General features: G+C 38.0%; 1 protein-coding gene across 1 annotated transcript in view; it reads right to left on the bottom strand.

Annotated features, from left to right (window-relative positions):
* The window catches only part of LOC145985218 (angiotensin-converting enzyme-like), a 71269-nt gene extending 65717 nt beyond the window's left edge, over positions 1-5552 (bottom strand). Inside the window, exon 1 of the mRNA XM_083118970.1 lies at positions 5333-5552. Within this exon, the coding sequence (XP_082975096.1) occupies positions 5333-5552 (220 nt within the window). The remainder of the gene's footprint in view (positions 1-5332) is intronic.
* Positions 5553-20742: the final 15190 nt, after the last annotated feature.

Here is a 20742-nt window from a genome sequence, read left to right as displayed (position 1 = left end):
CGCGTCGGTGTGGTGGGCCCAGGACTCTGTGCCGCATATTTCCGTATAATACGAATCTCAGTGGCACGATCTACACGAAAATTACGCACTTTACACATTTCTACGATGCGCGACGCCATGAACGTGCCGTCGGAAAGGGCAACAAAGTACCCCTCCCAGAATCTGTTGTGTTTCGCGGGTATCAAACTATGCTCGACCACACTGCTCTATTGCGTGACTAACAAGATACTGTTGCTTGCCTCGGGGCAATCTCACGACGATGCGTTGCGCATGCGCAGTACAGTCTCACATTGAATCCGGCTCAATATAAATGAATCAACCTATTGCATAGTCAAGTTATTAGGTACGTACTAAAACTTTCAAATGACAGGTGTTTATATCTCTAGTACATATTATGATAGCTCATAATTTGTACTTTACAACAATGTACTTAGTTTAGACTTTAATCTATAGTATTGTTTATAACGAAGGACAAAAATAACAACTATGTAAGGTGTACTCAATATGGCCTACAGAGGAATATATGGGGAAAGACATGTGCAAATGTGACATTTGTTACTCTTATGTTGACGTAGAGTGTGTGGAACACACTAAGGATAATAAAGGAGACCTTTTATTTGCCTAGACTGTGATATCATATCACTGATATGTAATCCATGGTCTTCTGGTAGCAAATTGTGAGATGTCATTCCCTTGTTTATTGGTTTGTAAACAATGTTATTTCTTTGTGCAAATCTCATATGTCATTATGTAAATATAATGTAAGTCAATCAATATACTTATCTACCAATAAAAACAACATACTAGTTGTACTCTCTTTACAATTTCTGTTACATATTTTGATGTGGAAAAAACAAAATATATATAGCCTAAACGTAACTTTTTAATAAAATCTTCCCTGCAGACATGTTACTATTTAGATTTGTCTCCAATTTTCAGTAAATGTCCAGAAATGTTCCCTCTTTTGAATCTTTCCACTAGTTTTATGTTTCTCACTTTTTACACCACTAGAAACCAATTCAAACCTTAGGTAGGCCATATTGGGTTCAGTTACCCTTACTTAAAACAAGGGTACACAAGCACTGCCTGCAATATTCCAGGCTCTATCTGCTCCTGTAACGTATCACCACATAAACTCACTCCTATCTAGTGATTTTTACTTTATTAGTTTAATGTTACCTGAACTTCATACTGAACTTCACGAAATATTTTCACTATGATTCACTTGGTGTTTCTTTTCTTTACAGCGTGAATTCAACTTTTGTGTACATCAAGAACTATGCCATTGTTCTACACGTTCATGTATTGTATGAACTTAATTCTTGCGAAGGAGGTAATAATAAGGGAACACAAAGCTGAAGAAGCAAGTTGCAAGTTAGGAACTGCTGCAAAAATAATATTTTCAAGGTGTTTTCCAGAAACCAAGCTTCTTACAGTGGTGAAATCTAGCAATGATCAATTGGTGACAATATTGCTTCAGTACATTGAGACAAAGTTAATAATTCCATCACTGACTATACAGGATATGTTTTTTTCCAATGATGAGAAAGTTAACAAAGAAGTTTCAATGATGGGCCGAAATAGGGTAATTATTTTACCAGTGAAAAGCAAGGATTGTGTAGAAAGAACACTGACAGTCCTACAAAATAGAACTAGCAAACCGTTTCTCAGTTTCTTGAGTGTGAATTATTTCGTGGTGTTAACACATGCGGTAGGTGACATTGATTTCGTTACCGATACCATACTCGGTATGTTTTCAAGTAGTGGCTTGTACAACATTGCTATATTGTCGCTAAGCACTTGCAAGGGTAAGACTCAACTCTTAGATCTTCAGTATTGCGCATACATAACAACCCACAATCCATTTCGTCAACAGAAAAAGACACTGTTGGTGGAAACAGAAATGACGAATGTACAACTTCAGTGTCAAGATGGTTTTGAGGAAAGCAAGTTTAGAAATCTTCATGGTCATCCTTTCAAGGTTTCTCAGCATCACATGGACTGGTTACCTGAACTGAAAGTCATCTACGATGACGATAACAAGTTTACTTATTCAGGAACCTTTGGGTTGATGTTTGAAGCTCTGGCATTCTACATGAATTTCACACCCGTAAATTTAGTAACTTACGATAATGTTGATTACGATGCTGGATATGAACTCCCAAATTCGACATGGACCTCCGTTCTGGGCGATGTAATTGAAAGTAGAGTTGACATGGGCTTAGACAACGTGATCATGTACTACGACAGATATCAAGTGGTGGAATTCGCTACACCGATAACATTCGATTCCTATGTGCTGGTGGTTCGAAAAGCAGAACCATTACCACGATGGATGGCCTTTTATCTGCCATTTCAACACGCTTCCTGGGTATTAATTATTATGGCAATTGCTGTGGTCGGATTTAGTTTTAAATTCTTACAAACATTCGTTATGTCAAGAGCTAGGCAGAAACGATCTTTCCTTGAAATTATGACAATCTTGATTTCAGTTCTTCTGCAAGTTTCTGTTGACAAACCACCTCGTGGTTTCATGAGGCCTGTGTTGTTTTCATGGATATATTTCGCTCTTGTTATCAGTACCATGTATAAGACTAAACTCATAAGTTTCCTGACCGTGCCTAGGCATTATCAACAGATAAACAGTCTGGAAGAAGTTGTAGACACAGAAATGGTTGTCAAAGGTGGAAAGTATATAAATTCCATGTTGAAAGGATCCGCCTACCCGTATGTAAACTTACTGTGGAAACACTTCGTAGCAGTTACTAACTTTACAGGGCTTTTTTCCGAAGTGGTACTCAATAAAAGCGTTGCCATGGCTGACAGCGAAGACCACGTTCCGTTGTTGGTTATGGAAAATTTTCAGTCTTCACATTCCTTCCCAAATTACCACATAATCGAGGAGAAGCTCGTGGACATAATTAAATCTCTCGTGCTTCAGAAAGATTCTCCTTTTCTGGATCGAGTGAACACGTTGATCTACAGGGCAAGAGAGTCTGGTCTCATTGGAAAATGGTTCCAGGACACGGATAGGACTGCAAGGTTAGATATAAGTTTTAAGCATGACCAATCAATTATATCACTGGTGCACATTCAATCACTGTTTTATGCCTGGGCTTTCGGTTGCGCGTTGGGGATAATTGTGCTTGTGCTAGAAGTGCGTTGTTTTAGATCCTAACCTGGAACTAAGGGTAGGGTACCGATAATAATTAAGGACGATAGCCAGAACGCTATGAAGATCAGGGATTTTCACCCCTATATCTATCCAGGCAAATCAGTTCTTTCAGATCATTTTTTTCAGAACTTTTAAAGCTACGACATTATCAACCGCGAAAATTTGCATTAACACCGACAAGGCCCTAAAATTTTCCTTCTGTACGAAGAAAACAGAGTCCAAACTTTCATAGTCTGTGAGCGTATTATTACTTTCTTCCATTGATTAACATAGTTCAATCACTTTCAAATTGAAATTGGAAATTACCGTCTGAGTGTGTGAAAGTGCTTTCATGAGTAGCTAAGTGAGGACACAAAGTTATATCGTTCTTATTATGAACGCAATATACCGAATGTACAGCATTATACGATTTTCCTGGTGTAACTTGCAATAGAATAAGGGTAGGAAATGATAGTGTACTATATTCCTATAAATTTGTAGTTGTTGTTAAAAGAACTATCATATAACATTAACTTTATTATAGTTTGTAAAATAATGCATGTACCTGTTCCAGTACGTTTTGAAGTGTGATAGTAAATGGAATTTTAGAAATATTTTGTCGGTTGTTACAGAGAATGGGGCCTTTACGTGGGTTTAGTTTTATTATTTTCCTCTTGGTGGGATCTGAGCTCCCAACCACTTTCTCACCATCATGTACTACCGTAGATCAGAACGATTTCTTTCTGTAGATAAATACCAAAAAATGCAAGAAGGCTATTGTATTTATGTGAAATCTGACGATGATCAATATGGAGGATAGAAAAAATATTTTCTCTACATTGAGTGCTCTATTCCGTACTATACAATTGTCTCCGAAATTCTTTCTGAGTACAAGGAGTCGAACTTTAATTTTGCGTCATTTAATGGAACCCGACCTGGCGATAACATTTTAAATAAAATGGGAGCAATTGTAAAATATTTTAACTACAAAATATAATAACTGCCATCACTTTAAATCTTTTGAATTAAATTTTTTACAGCTGATAGATACGGTGGGAAATTGGTTTGCTGTTGTATTTGAACAAAATCAGTCAAGGCATTTCAAGATGGTGAGCAAGAAACCATTTTTTTTGTCTTGCGAGTTTTAGGGTATAATCCAGGATATAATTATTTAATAAAATACAGTAAAAGGAACAAATGGGTGCAAGTCACCCCTATTGTGACATTAATATCATTACAGTTTGCAAGGAACGCGTGGACGTGTGTATTACAAGCACGATGTAAAATGCTTTTGTTGTCGTTATCAATACATTGTAATTAGGAATAATACAGTATTTGTTAATATTTTCTGGAATGTTCTTTCACTACAGTATTTATGTGGTTGCATTAATTGTACATGTCTTCTTAAATTTGCTGCTCTCAGCGGCAGTTCAATAATAATAATAAGCTGTATTAATGGTCACTAACTTTCCATGTGATCTTATAAATAAATGCAAAATTGAAAAAAAAAAATTGCAATAATTTTAATTTTATGAGAAAAAGTGCTGAAGAGTCGCTCAAGATAATTACGGAGAAAAAGCACTTGCTTTTGAAGTAGAAATAGAATATGTTGTACGTTGTACTTGATACTTTAACTGTATCATAACTTGTATCGAATACTGAAACTCAAAACATTTCCTTGTATATTGTACGTTGTATGGTTATTGAATTGTACTTACTGAATAACGGATTCATTTTATGCATGCAATGTATTTTTCGAAAGAGAAGAATGAGTAAATTATATGATATTCTACATTGAATGTCTGTTATTTCCAATTGTTCAGTAAAATGTCGGCTATTGAGCGGTCGACTCCAGATTTTGACACCGTAGTTTCAGATTCGAATCCCGGGCTGAATGTTTGTGCATGTCTCTTAGTTAATTTCATCTAATCATCACTCGTCCTCATCGACCCGATTAGCTAAAAATGGCAGAAAAGTGATGCAAAATAAGATAAGTACAATATATTATCAATTTATCATTATTCGTAAATCTATTCCACTTCATTCTCTCTGTTTCTCTCTCACTCACACACACAACTTAAGCTAAATGAAACTAAATAAAGAAATCCCTGCACATTAGAATGAATTTATGTTAAACACTCCCTTGTTTCGGGTAGGTCACGAATAGCATTTACTTACTAACTATATTTTCGAAGGATTGAACAGCACTCTCCAGCAATGCCTCGGTCTCTGGAAGGAAACGAATTCGTTCTTCAGAATCTTCTCCAAACTGCGAACTTTGTTCCCCAGTGAAAGGTGAACCGTGACCCGCTCTCCAGAACGCGTTCAGGGAATGAATTTGCAGCAATGCACATTGCACAAGACAGAGCGACAGGAACATTCGTCCGTAAGGAGTCATTGAGGCCCCGACAACTGGTGATCAACAAGTGCCACAGGAAATATATATATATAAAAAATAATTTCACTTGCCGTCGAAAGCCATTTCAGAGCGGGAGAACTTTTCTCTCGTTTCTTAGGGGATAGAGAGTTGACTGGGAGACCGAACGGAGACGCAACCGAACCGAGAATCCCGCGATGGTAAAATTGCCAAGTTGCCCGATGTGAATGAGACCAAATTGAAAACACGCTTCGCTCCGAGCTTGGGGACTGGAGAGAAATGGGAAAAAGGTGAGGGGGGAGAAAGTTAAATTGTCGTACGGCCACGCAGGTACCTTGACAACTGTTGCTAATAGGAACCAATAGAGTACGCGTGTGAGTGTGAAGCAGCCAATCAGGATCTTCGGATCTCCACACAGCAAATGCTTCTTTTGCAACCAACACTTTGAAACCCATATCTTCGTATATATTGTGTAAGTTCCTAAAAGAAGAAAAATAAGTAATGCTCTAGGAGTTACTTTACACATATGCATAAGGAAATTGCAACATATTGTAACATATTATATAATTTACACTAGAGTTGTATTTAAGGAGTTACTATTTCGCTTGAACCCTCCTCAAATGTTCTACCCCCCCATAACATTCAGTTATTGTGTAGTTATTATTTATTTGCTGTTACAAACGTTCTATAATTTAGAACATTATTATAATTATATTTTGAATGGCAATATTCCTAATCTACAACTAGCAGCTTTAGTAGCAGAGTGGCGGAGAAGTCAGGGCAGAGAGTAGGCGCAGCGGTTCTGAGTTCGGGTCCTGAGTAAGATATGGATATTTGTGTTTGTCTGTTCTGGATGAGAAGGTAGAGATCGAAGTCAAAATTGACATGAAAACATAGGAAAGAGAATGACAGGCTTCCTTTAAAGTTGACGAAGTTTCTTTGTAATGATTTTATATTCCATAATTTTACTCCTCCTCATAAATATGTACAAGTATAAAAATAAATAAAGACTAAAGGGAAAGCTACCCCATGTAAGGTGTGCAGGCGATGTGATCAGCACGACGCTCTGTCAGTCTTTAACTTTCCATGGTTGTCCACAGGTACTCACTTATTGGAAGCTAGGCGAATCCCAGAGAGGGATATTAGTGGAAGAATTTCCACCTGAAAATACCCAACTCGGAAATCGATTCCAGGTCTCTCAACGTGGCAGTGAGATGTCATACCACAGCGGCTCTGCTAGTGAAAAATACTAAAAATATTTATATTTATTTTATTTATTTCGCCTTGTTTTCCATGGTGAAGTTAAGGCTGTGGAGCCTTTTCTTCCACTGGATCATGTTTACTTATATTTTTTCCACATAGAATTTAGCAGACTACATTCTAGTTATTATAGGGATGAAATATTGAAACAGAATTTCTGCAACGTTTTATGTTAAAAAGCCATGTATATCATAAGATTATCAAATGTGATCAGAGGCTAGTTCAACGTGGACAATGAATCTTATGTTCCTCACAAAATAATTTTCATGAATCTACTTGTTCATATTTCACGTGATAGCAACAATTCCTTTTCTTTCGCTTTTGCATTGTGTCAAAACTAGGAACACGAGGCAGTCGAACCAACCTCCAACTCCTGTTACATGCCATTTAACTGATCCCTTCTTGCTTATTTTATTCTGGAAAAGAGGAACAATATTCCTACTAAAATGTTAAATAGTATTGAAAATCTACAAGATCTTCTATATCTAATTGCTAAACTTACAGTTTTTTGGAACAATGGACGGATAATGGTGCATGGTGAGGGAGATTACTATTTTTTTCCAATAACATCGAAAAGAAATATCTTCTATTAACATAAGGAAGAACAGAAAATTTCACGAATTTAATTAACCCATCACCCCTTCTATAAAACCAGCAATACATTCAATATATATTGTAGATGCTAGCTAAAAATAGGACCAACATATTAATCGATTGTTAGGAGATGATGACAGAGATTTTGTAGAAGCAAGGGGCTTTTACAACCTGGTCTCTGAGAAAGTTTTTAATAATTCCATACCTTCTTAATGTGTTTTTATATCCTGCGCAGGCGCCTTAACCCTTCTCAAGGGACTCTTTAAACCCCTTTTTAACAATCAGGTAATGATTTTAGACAAGGGGATTTTTTCCCGAATACTTTGAAGGGTGCAAATTGGCCTTATGTGCTGAAGTAACTAAAAACTGAACTAATTCGTTCATTATAAGTCGTTAATCCACCACTGTCTGGAACGGTAATGAATGTTTAAGATTTAACAAAACGGCATGATATCAATGCTAACTAACAAGTATGTAGAACCTATGTATCAGTTATTTTTATCATTAATAATCACATGATTGACATTTTATTTACGTCAATAAGCCGATCTCCATGGTGAAGTGGTTAGCACAGCGCGCTACGACGCCACGGGTCCAGGTGGCATGGGTGGTCTCTGTTAGTGTCCCTTCATAAATTTCATGTAATCATCACTCATATTCTTTATCAACCTAAAGTGGCAGAAAAGCGAAGTAAAATGAAACAAATGAATCATCAATCTATTATTTAGTCCATAACCTTGACTTTTTTGGATTATATACAAGGGGAAACGATGAAAATACTGTTTGCTTCTTGTTACTCTGCACAGAAAGATCGGATGGTTTAATCTGCGAGAAAGCCTTCCTTGTAAGCAACCTTAAAGAAACGGATGTATCGTGCAGAAACTCGATTGAACTAAAGAACAATCGATTTTCCTCATAAACCTCTTGTAATCCAGTTTCTGTGCTTTTTTTAGCAGGTGTTCACAGGGTCTTTCCCCTGCAGCGGAAAGCAAACAAGGAAGAAGAAGAAGAAAGAAAATGTTCGGAACGGTAACGGAAGATTAGGGAATCCATATTGAACGGTGTGGACTCTGAACACACAAAGAAAGGCAATTTGCCCACGTGGGTCTGCTCGCGGAGGTTGGTTCGACTGCCTCGTGTGCCTAGTTTCGACACAATGCAAAAGCGAAAGAAAAGGAATTGTTGTTATCACGTGAAATATGAACAAGTAAATGGTTTATTTGAAGGGTGAAGACCTCAGTATATTACACCAAACACCCTTGAAGAAAATTGGTATTATATAGTGAGAAGTTCCAGTACAGAATCTGTATCCATGAAAGGATAATTACATACAGGGTGATGCATCAATAGTTGATACCTTTCTGACACAGAAATTCATCATAATTTGACATACTGATTGTGAGATCATTGGAAATTCAGTTCAATCTATTACATGTGCGGAGCCGCGGTGGTCTAGTGGGTAGAGCGTCTGAGTCTGACTGCCATGCGGGAGACCCAGGTTCGATTCCCGGGGTGGATGACCTAAGTTGGGAATTTTTCCAAACTTGTCCCTGCATAAAACGGCTCTGGGGCTCAACAAGCCTAAAAAAATCGTTACCTGGAGGTATCCTTAGCGAATAAAGGCGACAGGAGTGTGGTATTAATTACATGACCTCGAAAATGTGTGGGGCCCTGCTTCCAAATACCCCTTCCCATCATACGAGACTTTATGGCACTGTGAAATGCCTTTATTTTTTTTATATTACATGTGATCAACTACAGACAACTTCTCACAAACAAATATTCAGATACGTAATGACCCGGTGACATACATCATCGTGCATATTTCTACACAACTTACTTGTAAATCCAGAAGATTAGCTGGTCAAAGTGGAAAAGTTCTTTCTTTTCTATTACGGTACTCAGGTAATGATTTGAGATCTCACTCTCGGAAGACTGGAAGGATAAATTCCAAGTTATTACTATCCGCATTTCAAAGGACATGTGCATAATGTTAATGATACCTGATAAAGGACCCATGTTGAATTCACTTTTGCATGTGTTAACAAAACGTGAGTTATCATGTGTGAATAATTTAAAATAACATTTACCAAAGAGTATGGAAAGTTTAATTGATATGAAATTACACATATCCATTTATATTTTTAATAAAATTTCTGTGTGAATGTTATGCAAGATGATTTACTACATATTTTATTTTGAATCATTATCATATAAGAAATTAACATTGACATAAATTAATAATTCACTGTAAACTGCATGTCCATCACTGGGTTTTCTGAAGAATTATCTTTTTCCGTATCAGAAATGGGTCGATGTGACCAAGGACACAACATTGCTAACAAAATGTTCCCTCCAAATGACCTGAATACTAGAGTTTTTCTGCGTCGTAGAAGGATGACTCAAATATATTTTATTTAACTTGCACATTTATACACGAATCTGAAATTTGGTCTCAAAGATGCTTTACTGTGTATTATTGTTTCGTGAGAGATTGACATTTTGTACACATTTTCTGAATTCCTAAAGGATTTTCAGGACCAAATCATTTTCTTCTCAAATTAGCATGATAGGTAGCCATAAAGCACTCGTCAAGGTCGGTATGAATGGAAGATTATTAGAGAGTGCTGTCTCCAAATAGCACCATTCTTTCTGCACTGGTAGCAATTTGCTCTCTGCTTGACTCTCTCATCTGCGAAGTATATTTACAGAAGGTCTTAGTGAGGCACTAGCACAATGGAGTTAGATTTTCTTCTCTATTTACAGATTCGATTAAGGTCAGTTTGGAATTTGATTTTAGAAGTACGAGCCATTGATTCTGAGAATATAATTGATAATGATTGTTGATGTTCTAGTAATATTGATTTTGGTAATTTTATGTGAGGTTCTCTAACTATGAAACTGTAAACATTTGTTTGCAGTTTTGTAGTTAGAGTTTTTGCTCAGATATTTTAATCAAAACTAGATCTATAGTTTAAATGGTACGTGAACCACCGTGCAATGTGCCTCCATTAGCAATCTTGATTAGTTGATTGATTTAGTTTATTTTGCTTAGCTTCTTTGCCATTTTTTGCTAATAGTAAAGATGGGGATGGGTGATGATATGATACAATTGACGAAGGGACACTTCCAATGAACACCAATGCCCAGGCCGAAATTCAAACCCGGGACCCTAGGCCTCGTAGCTCGTTGCGCTAACAACTTCGCCACAGAGGTCGGTTCTACTTGTAATCGATTGATTACAATGAGTCATCGTTAGCCACTACGATATCAGAGAAATCATACAGGAAATGTAACAGAAAATATCTTAATATTGTTGCATTAAAGGACAGAACAACAGCAATCGATGTTTATATATTTACTGTATGAAACTAGAAAGCACGAGATTTGATTTGATTTCATTTTTGTTGTTAAGTGTCTCTTTTCTGCCACTCTTCGCTAATCGCCACGACGATGACGAGTGATGACATTTGCTATAACTTTTGTTATTTACCGCAGCTTTCCGTCCATTTTTGGATAATCGGGACATTGACGATGAAAATTGATGATGAGTCATTCCAAAGAGGAACCCATGCCCAGATCGTGTTACGAACTTGGATCCTTCTATAGAGACATCTTGACTCTATCACTCACAGCTCTCAGCAGCCACTGAGTCGGCTATCTATAAAAAAATTCAGTTTCAAGTATTGTCCAGTGCAGTCGAACAACGCCGTGGATGTATGCAACCAACACAACACTATTGATTAAATGGTTGCATACACCACAGGTTTTACCTTATCCTATTTCCCTGATATTTATGCATGCCGATTGTTCTGTCTTGCCTTGTTTGTGATATTTTGCTTACAGCGCCAACAGAGAGGATGAAATGATTACTGTTACACCACTGGTTACATACACCCATTGGTTTGCTTACAAACTATTTAAGCAACAGCGACACCCCCCCAAACAAACGAAAGAAATGAGGTACTAAGAAACAAAAATGTTGGACCAACAATACAATTTGTTCCAAAATACAGTAAAACCTCCTTAATCCGGACTAATGGGGAGACCGGTTTATCGAAAGTCCGAATTTACTGAAATAACCTAAAAGAACAGTATAAAGTGCATTAAAACTCCATTTATAGCAACAAAACACGTTTATTATGGTGTATTTAAAGGGTATAGGCCTAATGCACTATACAGTACAGTACAAAGTTTGCGGGAAACAGAATTTCATCAGTGGTTGACTGCCTTTTCTTTGGGAAGTTCTCTTGTCGACTTCTAGCGACATTTAAAACCTTGCATTCTGCTTTTTTTCTGTTTGCCTTTTGTCGGTCCGGATTAAGCGAAGTCCGCCTTATAGGGATCCGGAGTAACGAGGTTTTACTGTATTACACATTTAGACTTCATATTGGTAGGATTTGTTACTTCTTGCAATCAGCAACCACTAGGTCAATTTACACAGATTTTCTCTTTAAAAAAACGTTCATAAAACTTATCTTTATAATATGAAAATTGAATTTGTTTTGAAGAATATACTTAAATAATTGCATAAATAATTGCATTTAAAAAGAAACTGGAATTTTTAAGGGAAAGTTTTATTTTCAACAGGATATTAAATATAAATGGAAAGCATGTGGATAGAAAAATTCTGTAATTTTGAATGTTAGTAACCAGAGCTTTAACTTGTACAAAGGCGGAGAGGGGTTGGTAAAAAAACGATAATAAATGGCCGAGATTTGAACATTCAAGCATGTAGAGTTTAAACAATGAAACGAAAGGTGGAATCAAATATGTCATTTTGGGAAATTTTAGGTCATTAACTTCTGAACTTTACTTATGAATACAACATTTCACATGAAAGGACGGGCAATTGCCCCGTTTGCTCCTCCCTGCGGACGCCATTGTCTTAAGACATTTGATTGAATGAACTACTAATACAAAGCAAAACGAGCCTAATTGCTTGTTGAGAATATCACACTCTACATTAATGAATCTCCATAAGTCTGATCACATCCCTCGTATACATTCAGGAAAATTGACACTGCATGTTATGCTCCCTTGGCCTTTCACCGCTGAAGAAGTGTCCAGACTCTCATAAAGTTCTGAGGTAAATCCTTTCCGTTGGCGAAAGACGGTACTTTCTTGAAGAAGATTAGCTTTAATTAATGTTGATAACAAAGAGCGTCTCCAACACATAATTTAGAGAGGAAAGTAATTTGAGTCGGGTTTTCATGATAAGCAGCTTCGTATCCAGGTTACGCAAATTACAAGTGGATCTCTTGAACGCAGGAAAGTGGGTTTAGGTCTTTCTCGTTGCTTTATATTGGACGCCCACTCTCTTACTTTGAAAGAAGCATCAGCGACTTGCAAAAAAGTTTCTTAATATTTTATTACATATAGTTATATTACATATATTTATAGAACATCAAATTAACCTTTCATTTTATTGCTATTTCGTTGTAGTTGATTTTTAGGAGCTTCGAAGTTTACAAATATAAGTTTGCAATTTTTTTTGTGACGCATATTTCTACCAATAAATTCGTTACAAATTCAGTTTACATTATAGCACAAGACATTACTTGAAGTAGATCTTCCTACTACTCAAAAACGAATAAAAATCCTCAACATTAAAATACTGTTTTTTTACAGGGTTCTTGAACTTGGCAAGTCCCTGCTAATTTTTATTTAAACATGTATAAAATAGAAAAGAAATAAATTCTTGTTATTTGTGAGTGTAAAAGACAGCCACATGGTAAAAGATGGGTATATTATTGAATATGTTCCATCATCTATTTCACCAAAGAGGTAGTAAAATGACATAAAATTGCCGAAATTAAAAGAAATAAATAAATAGAATGTTGAAATGTATGAGGTTTATATTGTATTCTACAATACGCCGTGTCTGTGATGTCATTTTAAATGTTCGGCACATCCTTCTCGAATGTGCGTATTTTAATTTCCTCAGACACGTTTGTAACCTTTCTAGCAGCAACTTATTTTCCATGTTGGGATATTATGAGATTGTTTTAACTAATGGGTTTAGCTTTTTGAGAAGAGTGGGCCTTTTTCCATTCTCAATTAGGAAGGATTTTAGTGTATCCTTACCTTTTTAATGTGTTGTGTATAACCTGTGCAGGTCCCTATACAACCTGAACTTTGACAATTTCTCAATGGATTTTTTACACCCCTTTTTTAACTCATTCATCCGGCGAACAGCATATGCTGTTCTCCAACAATATAGGAGAGCCTCAGCAGTGAGTATCACAGGGAGACCGAAACATTTACTTCGAATTCGTCACCTCATTTCATTTAAGAAAGAGATCAGCGTGTAAATTATACATTCTTACATCCACCCACGCATATACATAAAACGACCCTCATGAGACATGATGTTTCAATAAGATAATAATGTCTTTATGCACTCCCCCATTCTTTTACAGTTACCTGCTTCAGATTTTCATGCTGATTGCATCGATCGCGGTTCCTTCTCCCTCACTTGCGTGATAAGGACAAGAGGCCAGTTTGTCATGTCGCAAGAACGGATTTTGGAGCTATTATCAAAGCGGATGTTATACGCCTACGCCGGTTTGAACTGTATAATAAATCGAGACAGCGATATGTCCTTCGTTGGAAGTATGATTTCCGTGCTGCAAGGATAAGCATTGTATAAATTCGTTTCTCAGTTTCACTTTTTTTTTATTTTTTAGGATCTTGCAATTTTTGTTACCAAACTTCCACATGCAAACTTGAGGAAAAAGGTTTTCCGAATTTTATGCAAAAGTGTCTACCAACTTTATGCAACTGTGTATTTTTGTTATGCAGCGTCGCTTTTCTGACACTTTTGGCTTATCGCAACGGTGAGGATGAGTGATGACTCTCTCCAATGAGTTGTTGAGCTCAGTGGCGGAATGGTCAACTTAGCACACTAAGGCGCGAGGGTGTCCATTTCGAATCCAGGATAAGATATGGATATTTGTATATGTCTGTCTAGTTAAAAAATAAATGGTAAAATGGAATAATAGAAAACCATAAAAATTTAAAATAAGGTATGAAAAGAGTTCTTTTTTTAAAAAAAAATAAAGTCGGTAGGACGTCTGATTGATACGAGAAAGGTCCGGGTTCGATTTCCATAAGAGGTGATTTCAGGTGGGAATTTTTCGGATCATGTTCCTGCATAATGCGGTTCTGGAGTTCACCTAGTCTCTAGGAAAAAAAACGTGGTACCTGGGAATAAAGGTGGCCGACCGTGGTGCCAATCATATTGTCTCCACAAAAAGACTGAGATCATGGACGTGTAAGGGTGGAGCTACACCTCCACCTCTCTATGTGTAACCATGACATGTTGCCATATCTTTAAACACACACATTCTCTCTATTTACAGCTTCCTTTGTATATTCTTTATAGTGGAAAGAACTTATTTTGGGTATTAATTTGGGATACTCTAAATAAGACGTCAAAGCATTCTATGTAGTGATGGGTTCAAGCCGTTCATTTGTGCGAGTCGACTCATGAGCGCTCGCTCACTGAGAAGAGTCGTTCAAATGAGTCGTTCAAAAGAGTCGCCAAGCTTCTTTTTCTCGAAACACATGCCTGAAGAGGGGGAAGGGGGTAGGAGGTGTTGAAGCAGATGATTGTATTTAAGTAAACGAACACAACGTACGTCCTTCAAGATTAATAAATTGTATTGCATTTTTGTGTATATGTGTGTGCGTGTAGCCGACTAGATGGCCAAGATTCTGAAGTAATCGACATTTGATCTTGCCACAGAAGTTCCCGGGTTCTAGTCCCGGTCTGGTCAAGGATATTCTTTACGAGTGTCCCTTCATCTATATCATCACGCATCATCCTCATCGTCGCGATTACTTAAAATTTGAAGAAAAGCGGCATAAAATAAGAAAAATACAAATACGATTCTGTATGTGTATGGATATACATATATGTGTAAACAGTAAACACACACACACACAAACAAAATTTATTGCACATACTTGTTTTCATTACTCTGCCTCATGAGTGAGATTTTCTATATTTGTATCCAGGCGCGGAGCGTCCATGTAAGCCGTGTAAGCCGGGCTTACACTTTATTAATTCTAGTAAAATGTATGTAATTATATGGCAAAATTCGTAAAAACTTCAAAGTTCATCTCGGCCTGATACCAGTCTTCGAGATCCTGTTTGTTAGATTGCAACACTTCACACCAGATGGCACATGAGAACTCCCGCCTTTTGCTTGGGGAAAGTTGTAAGCCGTCTGAATGTTGCCTTACAAATTTCTGACCGCGAAGGAGCAGTGCCTACCCTCGCCCACCGTATCTGGAAGGAGAAGAACAGGGAATATAGGGAGAAGAGCGCGTCGAAACCCTAGGTGTGTAAACCTACGGGCAGAGGCTTACAGCAGCGTTGCAAACCTCATGTTTAGAAAAAGTGTTGTTCATGGACGTCCGCAGTATTTCTTTCCACCAGGGAGGATTAAGCAAAGTATTTTTTCAGGGGTTGGGGTAAACTAGGTATATTTCCCTTCTCAAAATATACTAATTCAATTTGAAGTTAACATTTTTCTGCAACGCCCTTACAATAATTAACAATTTGATGTGACTGAAATGAAATTATATGTGTGAAAATGGTTGACATTCATTTTTCAGGAAGTGCCTCCTCCCCTTGCCCCTTCTGGACATCCATGGTGTCGTTTAAACTCCGAAATTATGCTACATACTACTAAATTGTTCTGGGATTTTCATATTATAAATATTAATTTATAACAAAAACAAATATAAATTTGAATGGTTCAACCAACGACATGGGTTCCACGTTATGTGAAAAGTTTGAGAAAATTCAACCACAACGAAAAGCGGCCCTGTTGTTTTATTTATATCTCCAACTTACAAACGACTTTTTAAACTTGTGCGAGATTTAGCACAATTATGCTTGGGTTGGCTTCACTGAATACGCGGCAGCGAGACACAGGTCCTGCAAGAGGAGGGGCTCCAGCGTTGTCGGGTATGAATGGTTGACTGCAAAGGAAATTTGAGCCGGTGGTGCTTCAAGGAGTTTTTTTTTTTTCCAGGAACAGGGAATTCTGAAGCAAAAAACTAACAGGAAGGGGAAAAAGGAGAAACCTAGAAATGAGCGGGATACGTAAAAACTAGATACACATTGATGTGCTAAATTCTTGTTGTTTCTGTTTTTCGCTTGTAGGAGAGCATAAACATTAGACATATTAAGACTCTGTTTTCCGTTTATGTATGAACTCAGCTGGTAATAATTGAGCTAAAAAGTGAAATAAATAAGTAAATAAATAAATAAATAAATGTTAATGAAAACTTAAGATTGAACCAATTTTACAAATTTCATGTCAAATGTGAACCAAATATTATTAATTACATAGTCCGTGATTCAAACACTTTTCGAACAACGTACGAAAAACCTGTTTCTGATCTTTTAGGTGCTAGATTTGCTTTTACACTATCCTAAGAAAACACTTACATGTCCTTTGATAGAAATTTCTGGATATATCCCTACAATTTGTGAGCATTTCTTTTATATTTTATATTGTATTTTTTTTTTTTAGTAAATATAGGAAATTTTAAGGCAAGAGAGGGAATTTATTTATATCCGAAAGGGATATTCCCCTCACAGTCCGAAAGATCACTGCTTTGAGCAGTGACCGATTTTGGATCTGGTTTCTTTTTGTTTTCCCCTTCTTGCTGTGTGTTTGTTAAAGTCTCGAGATATTGCTTTTGCGAATTCCATCTATTGAAAAGCGGACTGTCGTCCCTGTGCTGTGGTGTAATACAGTAGTGAAGTGCATTATGGAATAAAATGAGTGTGATTGTGCGGTGGGGTGGAGAACTTGTTGAAGACGCCGTTGTCCAGCAAGGATTTTGCTGCCAAGAAGAAACTTGTGGATATAGGTAGGCTCACCCCTTCCTTCTCTAGCAGACATAGTAACAGAAACGAAAAATAAAGTGCGCCGATTTTGCGATTAATGATACGGAGCTGATACTTGGTTATGCGGTTGTAAAAAGTATTCAGCACTTTTCTGTTTCCTTCTGTTTTCGTTTGTTTATTATTATTATTATTAATTTTATCTAACTTTGCATATTTTTTATCGTTACGTTACTCATTGTGATAGGAATAACACTGACTTAATTATCAGATATCCAGAATTTTTAATTTGGTGAAAAATTCCAGGGAAGTGTTCTGAAAAATTGGGGGGGGGCGGGGGTCGATGTGTGTGGATAAATCACTAACCATGTCAGCCTAAAAATAAGCACAACGGGAAATAGCCTTCGTCATGCTAGGCTTACACTGTTGGAAAGGTCACGCTCCGCCACTGTTTGTATCTTGTTTCAGTTTACATTTCATGCTGCGGATAATGCAAATTATGCAGTACGATAGCATACACAGAAATGCTATATAATTATATCAACCTTTTATTAGTAATAACGTGCATTTACATATTCTTCCTTTTTTTCATTCGATCACTGGTTTTAATTTCGCAACAAATGTGAGAAAGCGAGTCAACAAAATGCACTCCAGATCTGCGCTGCGACACATCATCGCTCGTTCACGACTCTTGAAACAGCACGAAGAGTCACAGCACAGTCCCACGACTCTTTCCCCATCATTCGTTCACGACTCTCGAGACGGCACGAAGAGTCATTAAGCACCTTAACGACTCGCTCGCCTTAGCGACTCTTCTGCTCACTCATCGTTCACGACTCTCGAGACGGCACGAAGAGTCGTGGAGCACCTTAACGACTCGCTCGCCTTAGCGACTCTTCTGCTCACTCATCGTTCGCTCGCGAGTCGCGAGCTCTCTTACACAAGGCGCGGCGGCGGCAGTCTCGCCAGCAGACTGGATCTACAGTTTAAAGTAGGATCCACCCGCTCGCTCTCCGCGGATGGCTAACAGCTGTGTTTAAGAAATATATATCGCTCTTGTACATTATCCATGTCCATCCCATATCCATAGCTTTTTGTTGTTCTACAGTCATTCAATATAAGTTTCTGCCAATATCATAATGTATGATCGAATTTCTATAAAGCGGGCCAAATTATACGTATGTATTTTTTTTTAATGTTGCTTTCTACTAGTAAAACACCTTAACACGTAGGCTCACCGCAGATGGCCAACAGCTGTTTATATCACTCGTGAACATGACCCATGTCCATCTTACGTAGTTGTTCCTAATTCTGCAGTCATTCAATAAAAGCTTTTTTGCAGTATCATGTACGATGAGATTTATGATTAAACTTCTATATTTATTCTTTAATGCTGTTTTCATTAGTAAAATATTTACACGTTAATGTTAATGAAATATTTCACGTCATATGAAAACGATTTTGTCAGACAATGTTTAAAGTCCACTTTTATGCTCCAATAGGCTAATCGGGTCTCCCCGATGGCGTAGTGATAACGTCGCCGGTAATCAAGGGGTACCGTGTTCAATACAAAGTGGAGGTTCGGATCCTCCTTTAAACTGTAGGTCCAGTCCCGACTATCCTATCTGCACATAAAGGCTAATCGGAATATTGTAATCAAGAGGTCTGTGCCTAACACCTTCTCAAAATTTTTACAAGACTCCCCTAATATTTTTTACTAACATTTAATTTCTTGTAATTTTAGCGCTAATGGTTTGGCCGAACTTGAAACTACAGGACAAATTTGTTGGCTGTTCTTCGCTGCCCGTCATGGGCTGAGGTTGCGCGCTCTCTCTCTCTGCAAACAACACTCGCGAGTCGCGAGCTCGCGAGTCGACTATTTCCTTCGTTCAAAGAGTCGCTAAAGCGTGCCAGCTTTACTCAACTAGGGGTAGGGAAAAGGAACAGAGAGGACCCCCCTCCCTCTCCTCTCCAGTCCCCATTTGCTGCCCGCAGAATCGACTTGCTTTCTTTCAAAAATTCCGGCCGCCAGGCGAGTATACACTTGCGCATGCGCCTTCCTCGCAAAATTCGTGGAAAGGAGAGGGAATAATGGAATAATAGTTGCTTGGCGGGTGGAGGAGTCGTGGCACACATACGACTCTTTGAACGTGTCGTTCAATTCTGGTGAACGAGTCGTTCACCGCTCACAAGAGAGAGTCGTTACTTTTGAACGACTCGTTCACGAACGACCCATCACTAATTCTATGCCTAAGGCTTTATCCTAACCACCGAACATCACTGCGAGCGATAAAGCACGGATTTGCCAGGAACCTCCTTTGTCATATCCACAATATATACGTACATATGTAGGGTTGACCTACTTTGCATAAAAAACGAGAATTAATTAATTGATCTACAGTCTATTTGTGAAAACCCGTCGAAACTCAGTTTTTACTCTAATTTCCTAATAGCTGGTCAATCGAAATCATTGTTCCCTCCAGACTAGGGATGGCCAGATCCGGATCCTGGCAGACCCGAAATCCGGATCCGGTTGGTTACGGATCCTAAGGATCCGGATCCCAAAATTTTTCGGACCCGGATTCGGATCCAGAACTTTTGGCTTCGGATCCGGATCCGTTTTGCCACCCCACATGAGCGCTTCTTTGGAAAGTAAGAATGTGATTATAACACATTGTTACCTGCTAATATACATATATAATATACATATATGTGTATATATATATATATAGTGTGTGTGTGTGTGCGCGTGCGCGATTTGTAATTAATACACTTACAAGGGAGGTCTAAGTCTCCCCCTCCGATTTCCATGAAACTTGGCAGGTGTATAGAGGGGCCCAAAGGAAGAAATACGTGTTTTTTTTTGTTTCGGCTAAAAAAACTGTTTTAGGGGGCAACCACCCCACTCAAATGTTAAGATGAGAACATATTGAAGTGGGAATTGACCCCTGTGTCCCCTCTGATATCCATGAAACTTTTGCAGGGGTATAGAGGGACCCAAAGGAAGAAATACGTGTTTTTGTGTTTCAGCTAAAAAAAAAAAAAACTGTTTTAGTGGGCACCCCCCCCCCCCTTCAAATGTCAAGATGAAGACAAATTGACGCGGGGATCTGGCCCCTGTGTGCCACTCCGATTTCCATGAAATTTGGCAGGTGTATGGAGGGGCCCAAAGGAAGAAGTATGTGTTTTTGTGTTTCAGCTAAAAAACGGTTTTGGATGGCAACCCGCTCAAATGTCAAGATGAGGAGAAATTGAAGTGGGGATTTGACCCCGAAACCACGTAAATATGGCATAGGAAGAAACAGGGGGCATAGGGCCCATCTATACACCTGCCAAATTTCAAGGAAATCGGAGGGGGACACAGGGGTCAAATGCCCACTTAAATTTGTCCTCATTTTGACATTTGAGGGGATTTTGCCCCCTAAAACAGTTTTTTAGCTGAAACACGCATATCTTCCTTTGGGCCCCTCTATAGATCTGCCAAGTTTC

The sequence above is a fragment of the Lepisma saccharinum genome, chromosome 1, assembly GCF_977018435.1.
Source record: "Lepisma saccharinum chromosome 1, izLepSacc3.1, whole genome shotgun sequence".
In the NCBI taxonomy this organism is placed as follows: domain Eukaryota; kingdom Metazoa; phylum Arthropoda; class Insecta; order Zygentoma; family Lepismatidae; genus Lepisma; species Lepisma saccharinum.
Note: the sequence above shows the minus strand (reverse complement) of the source record. Positions and strands in the feature narration are given on the sequence as shown.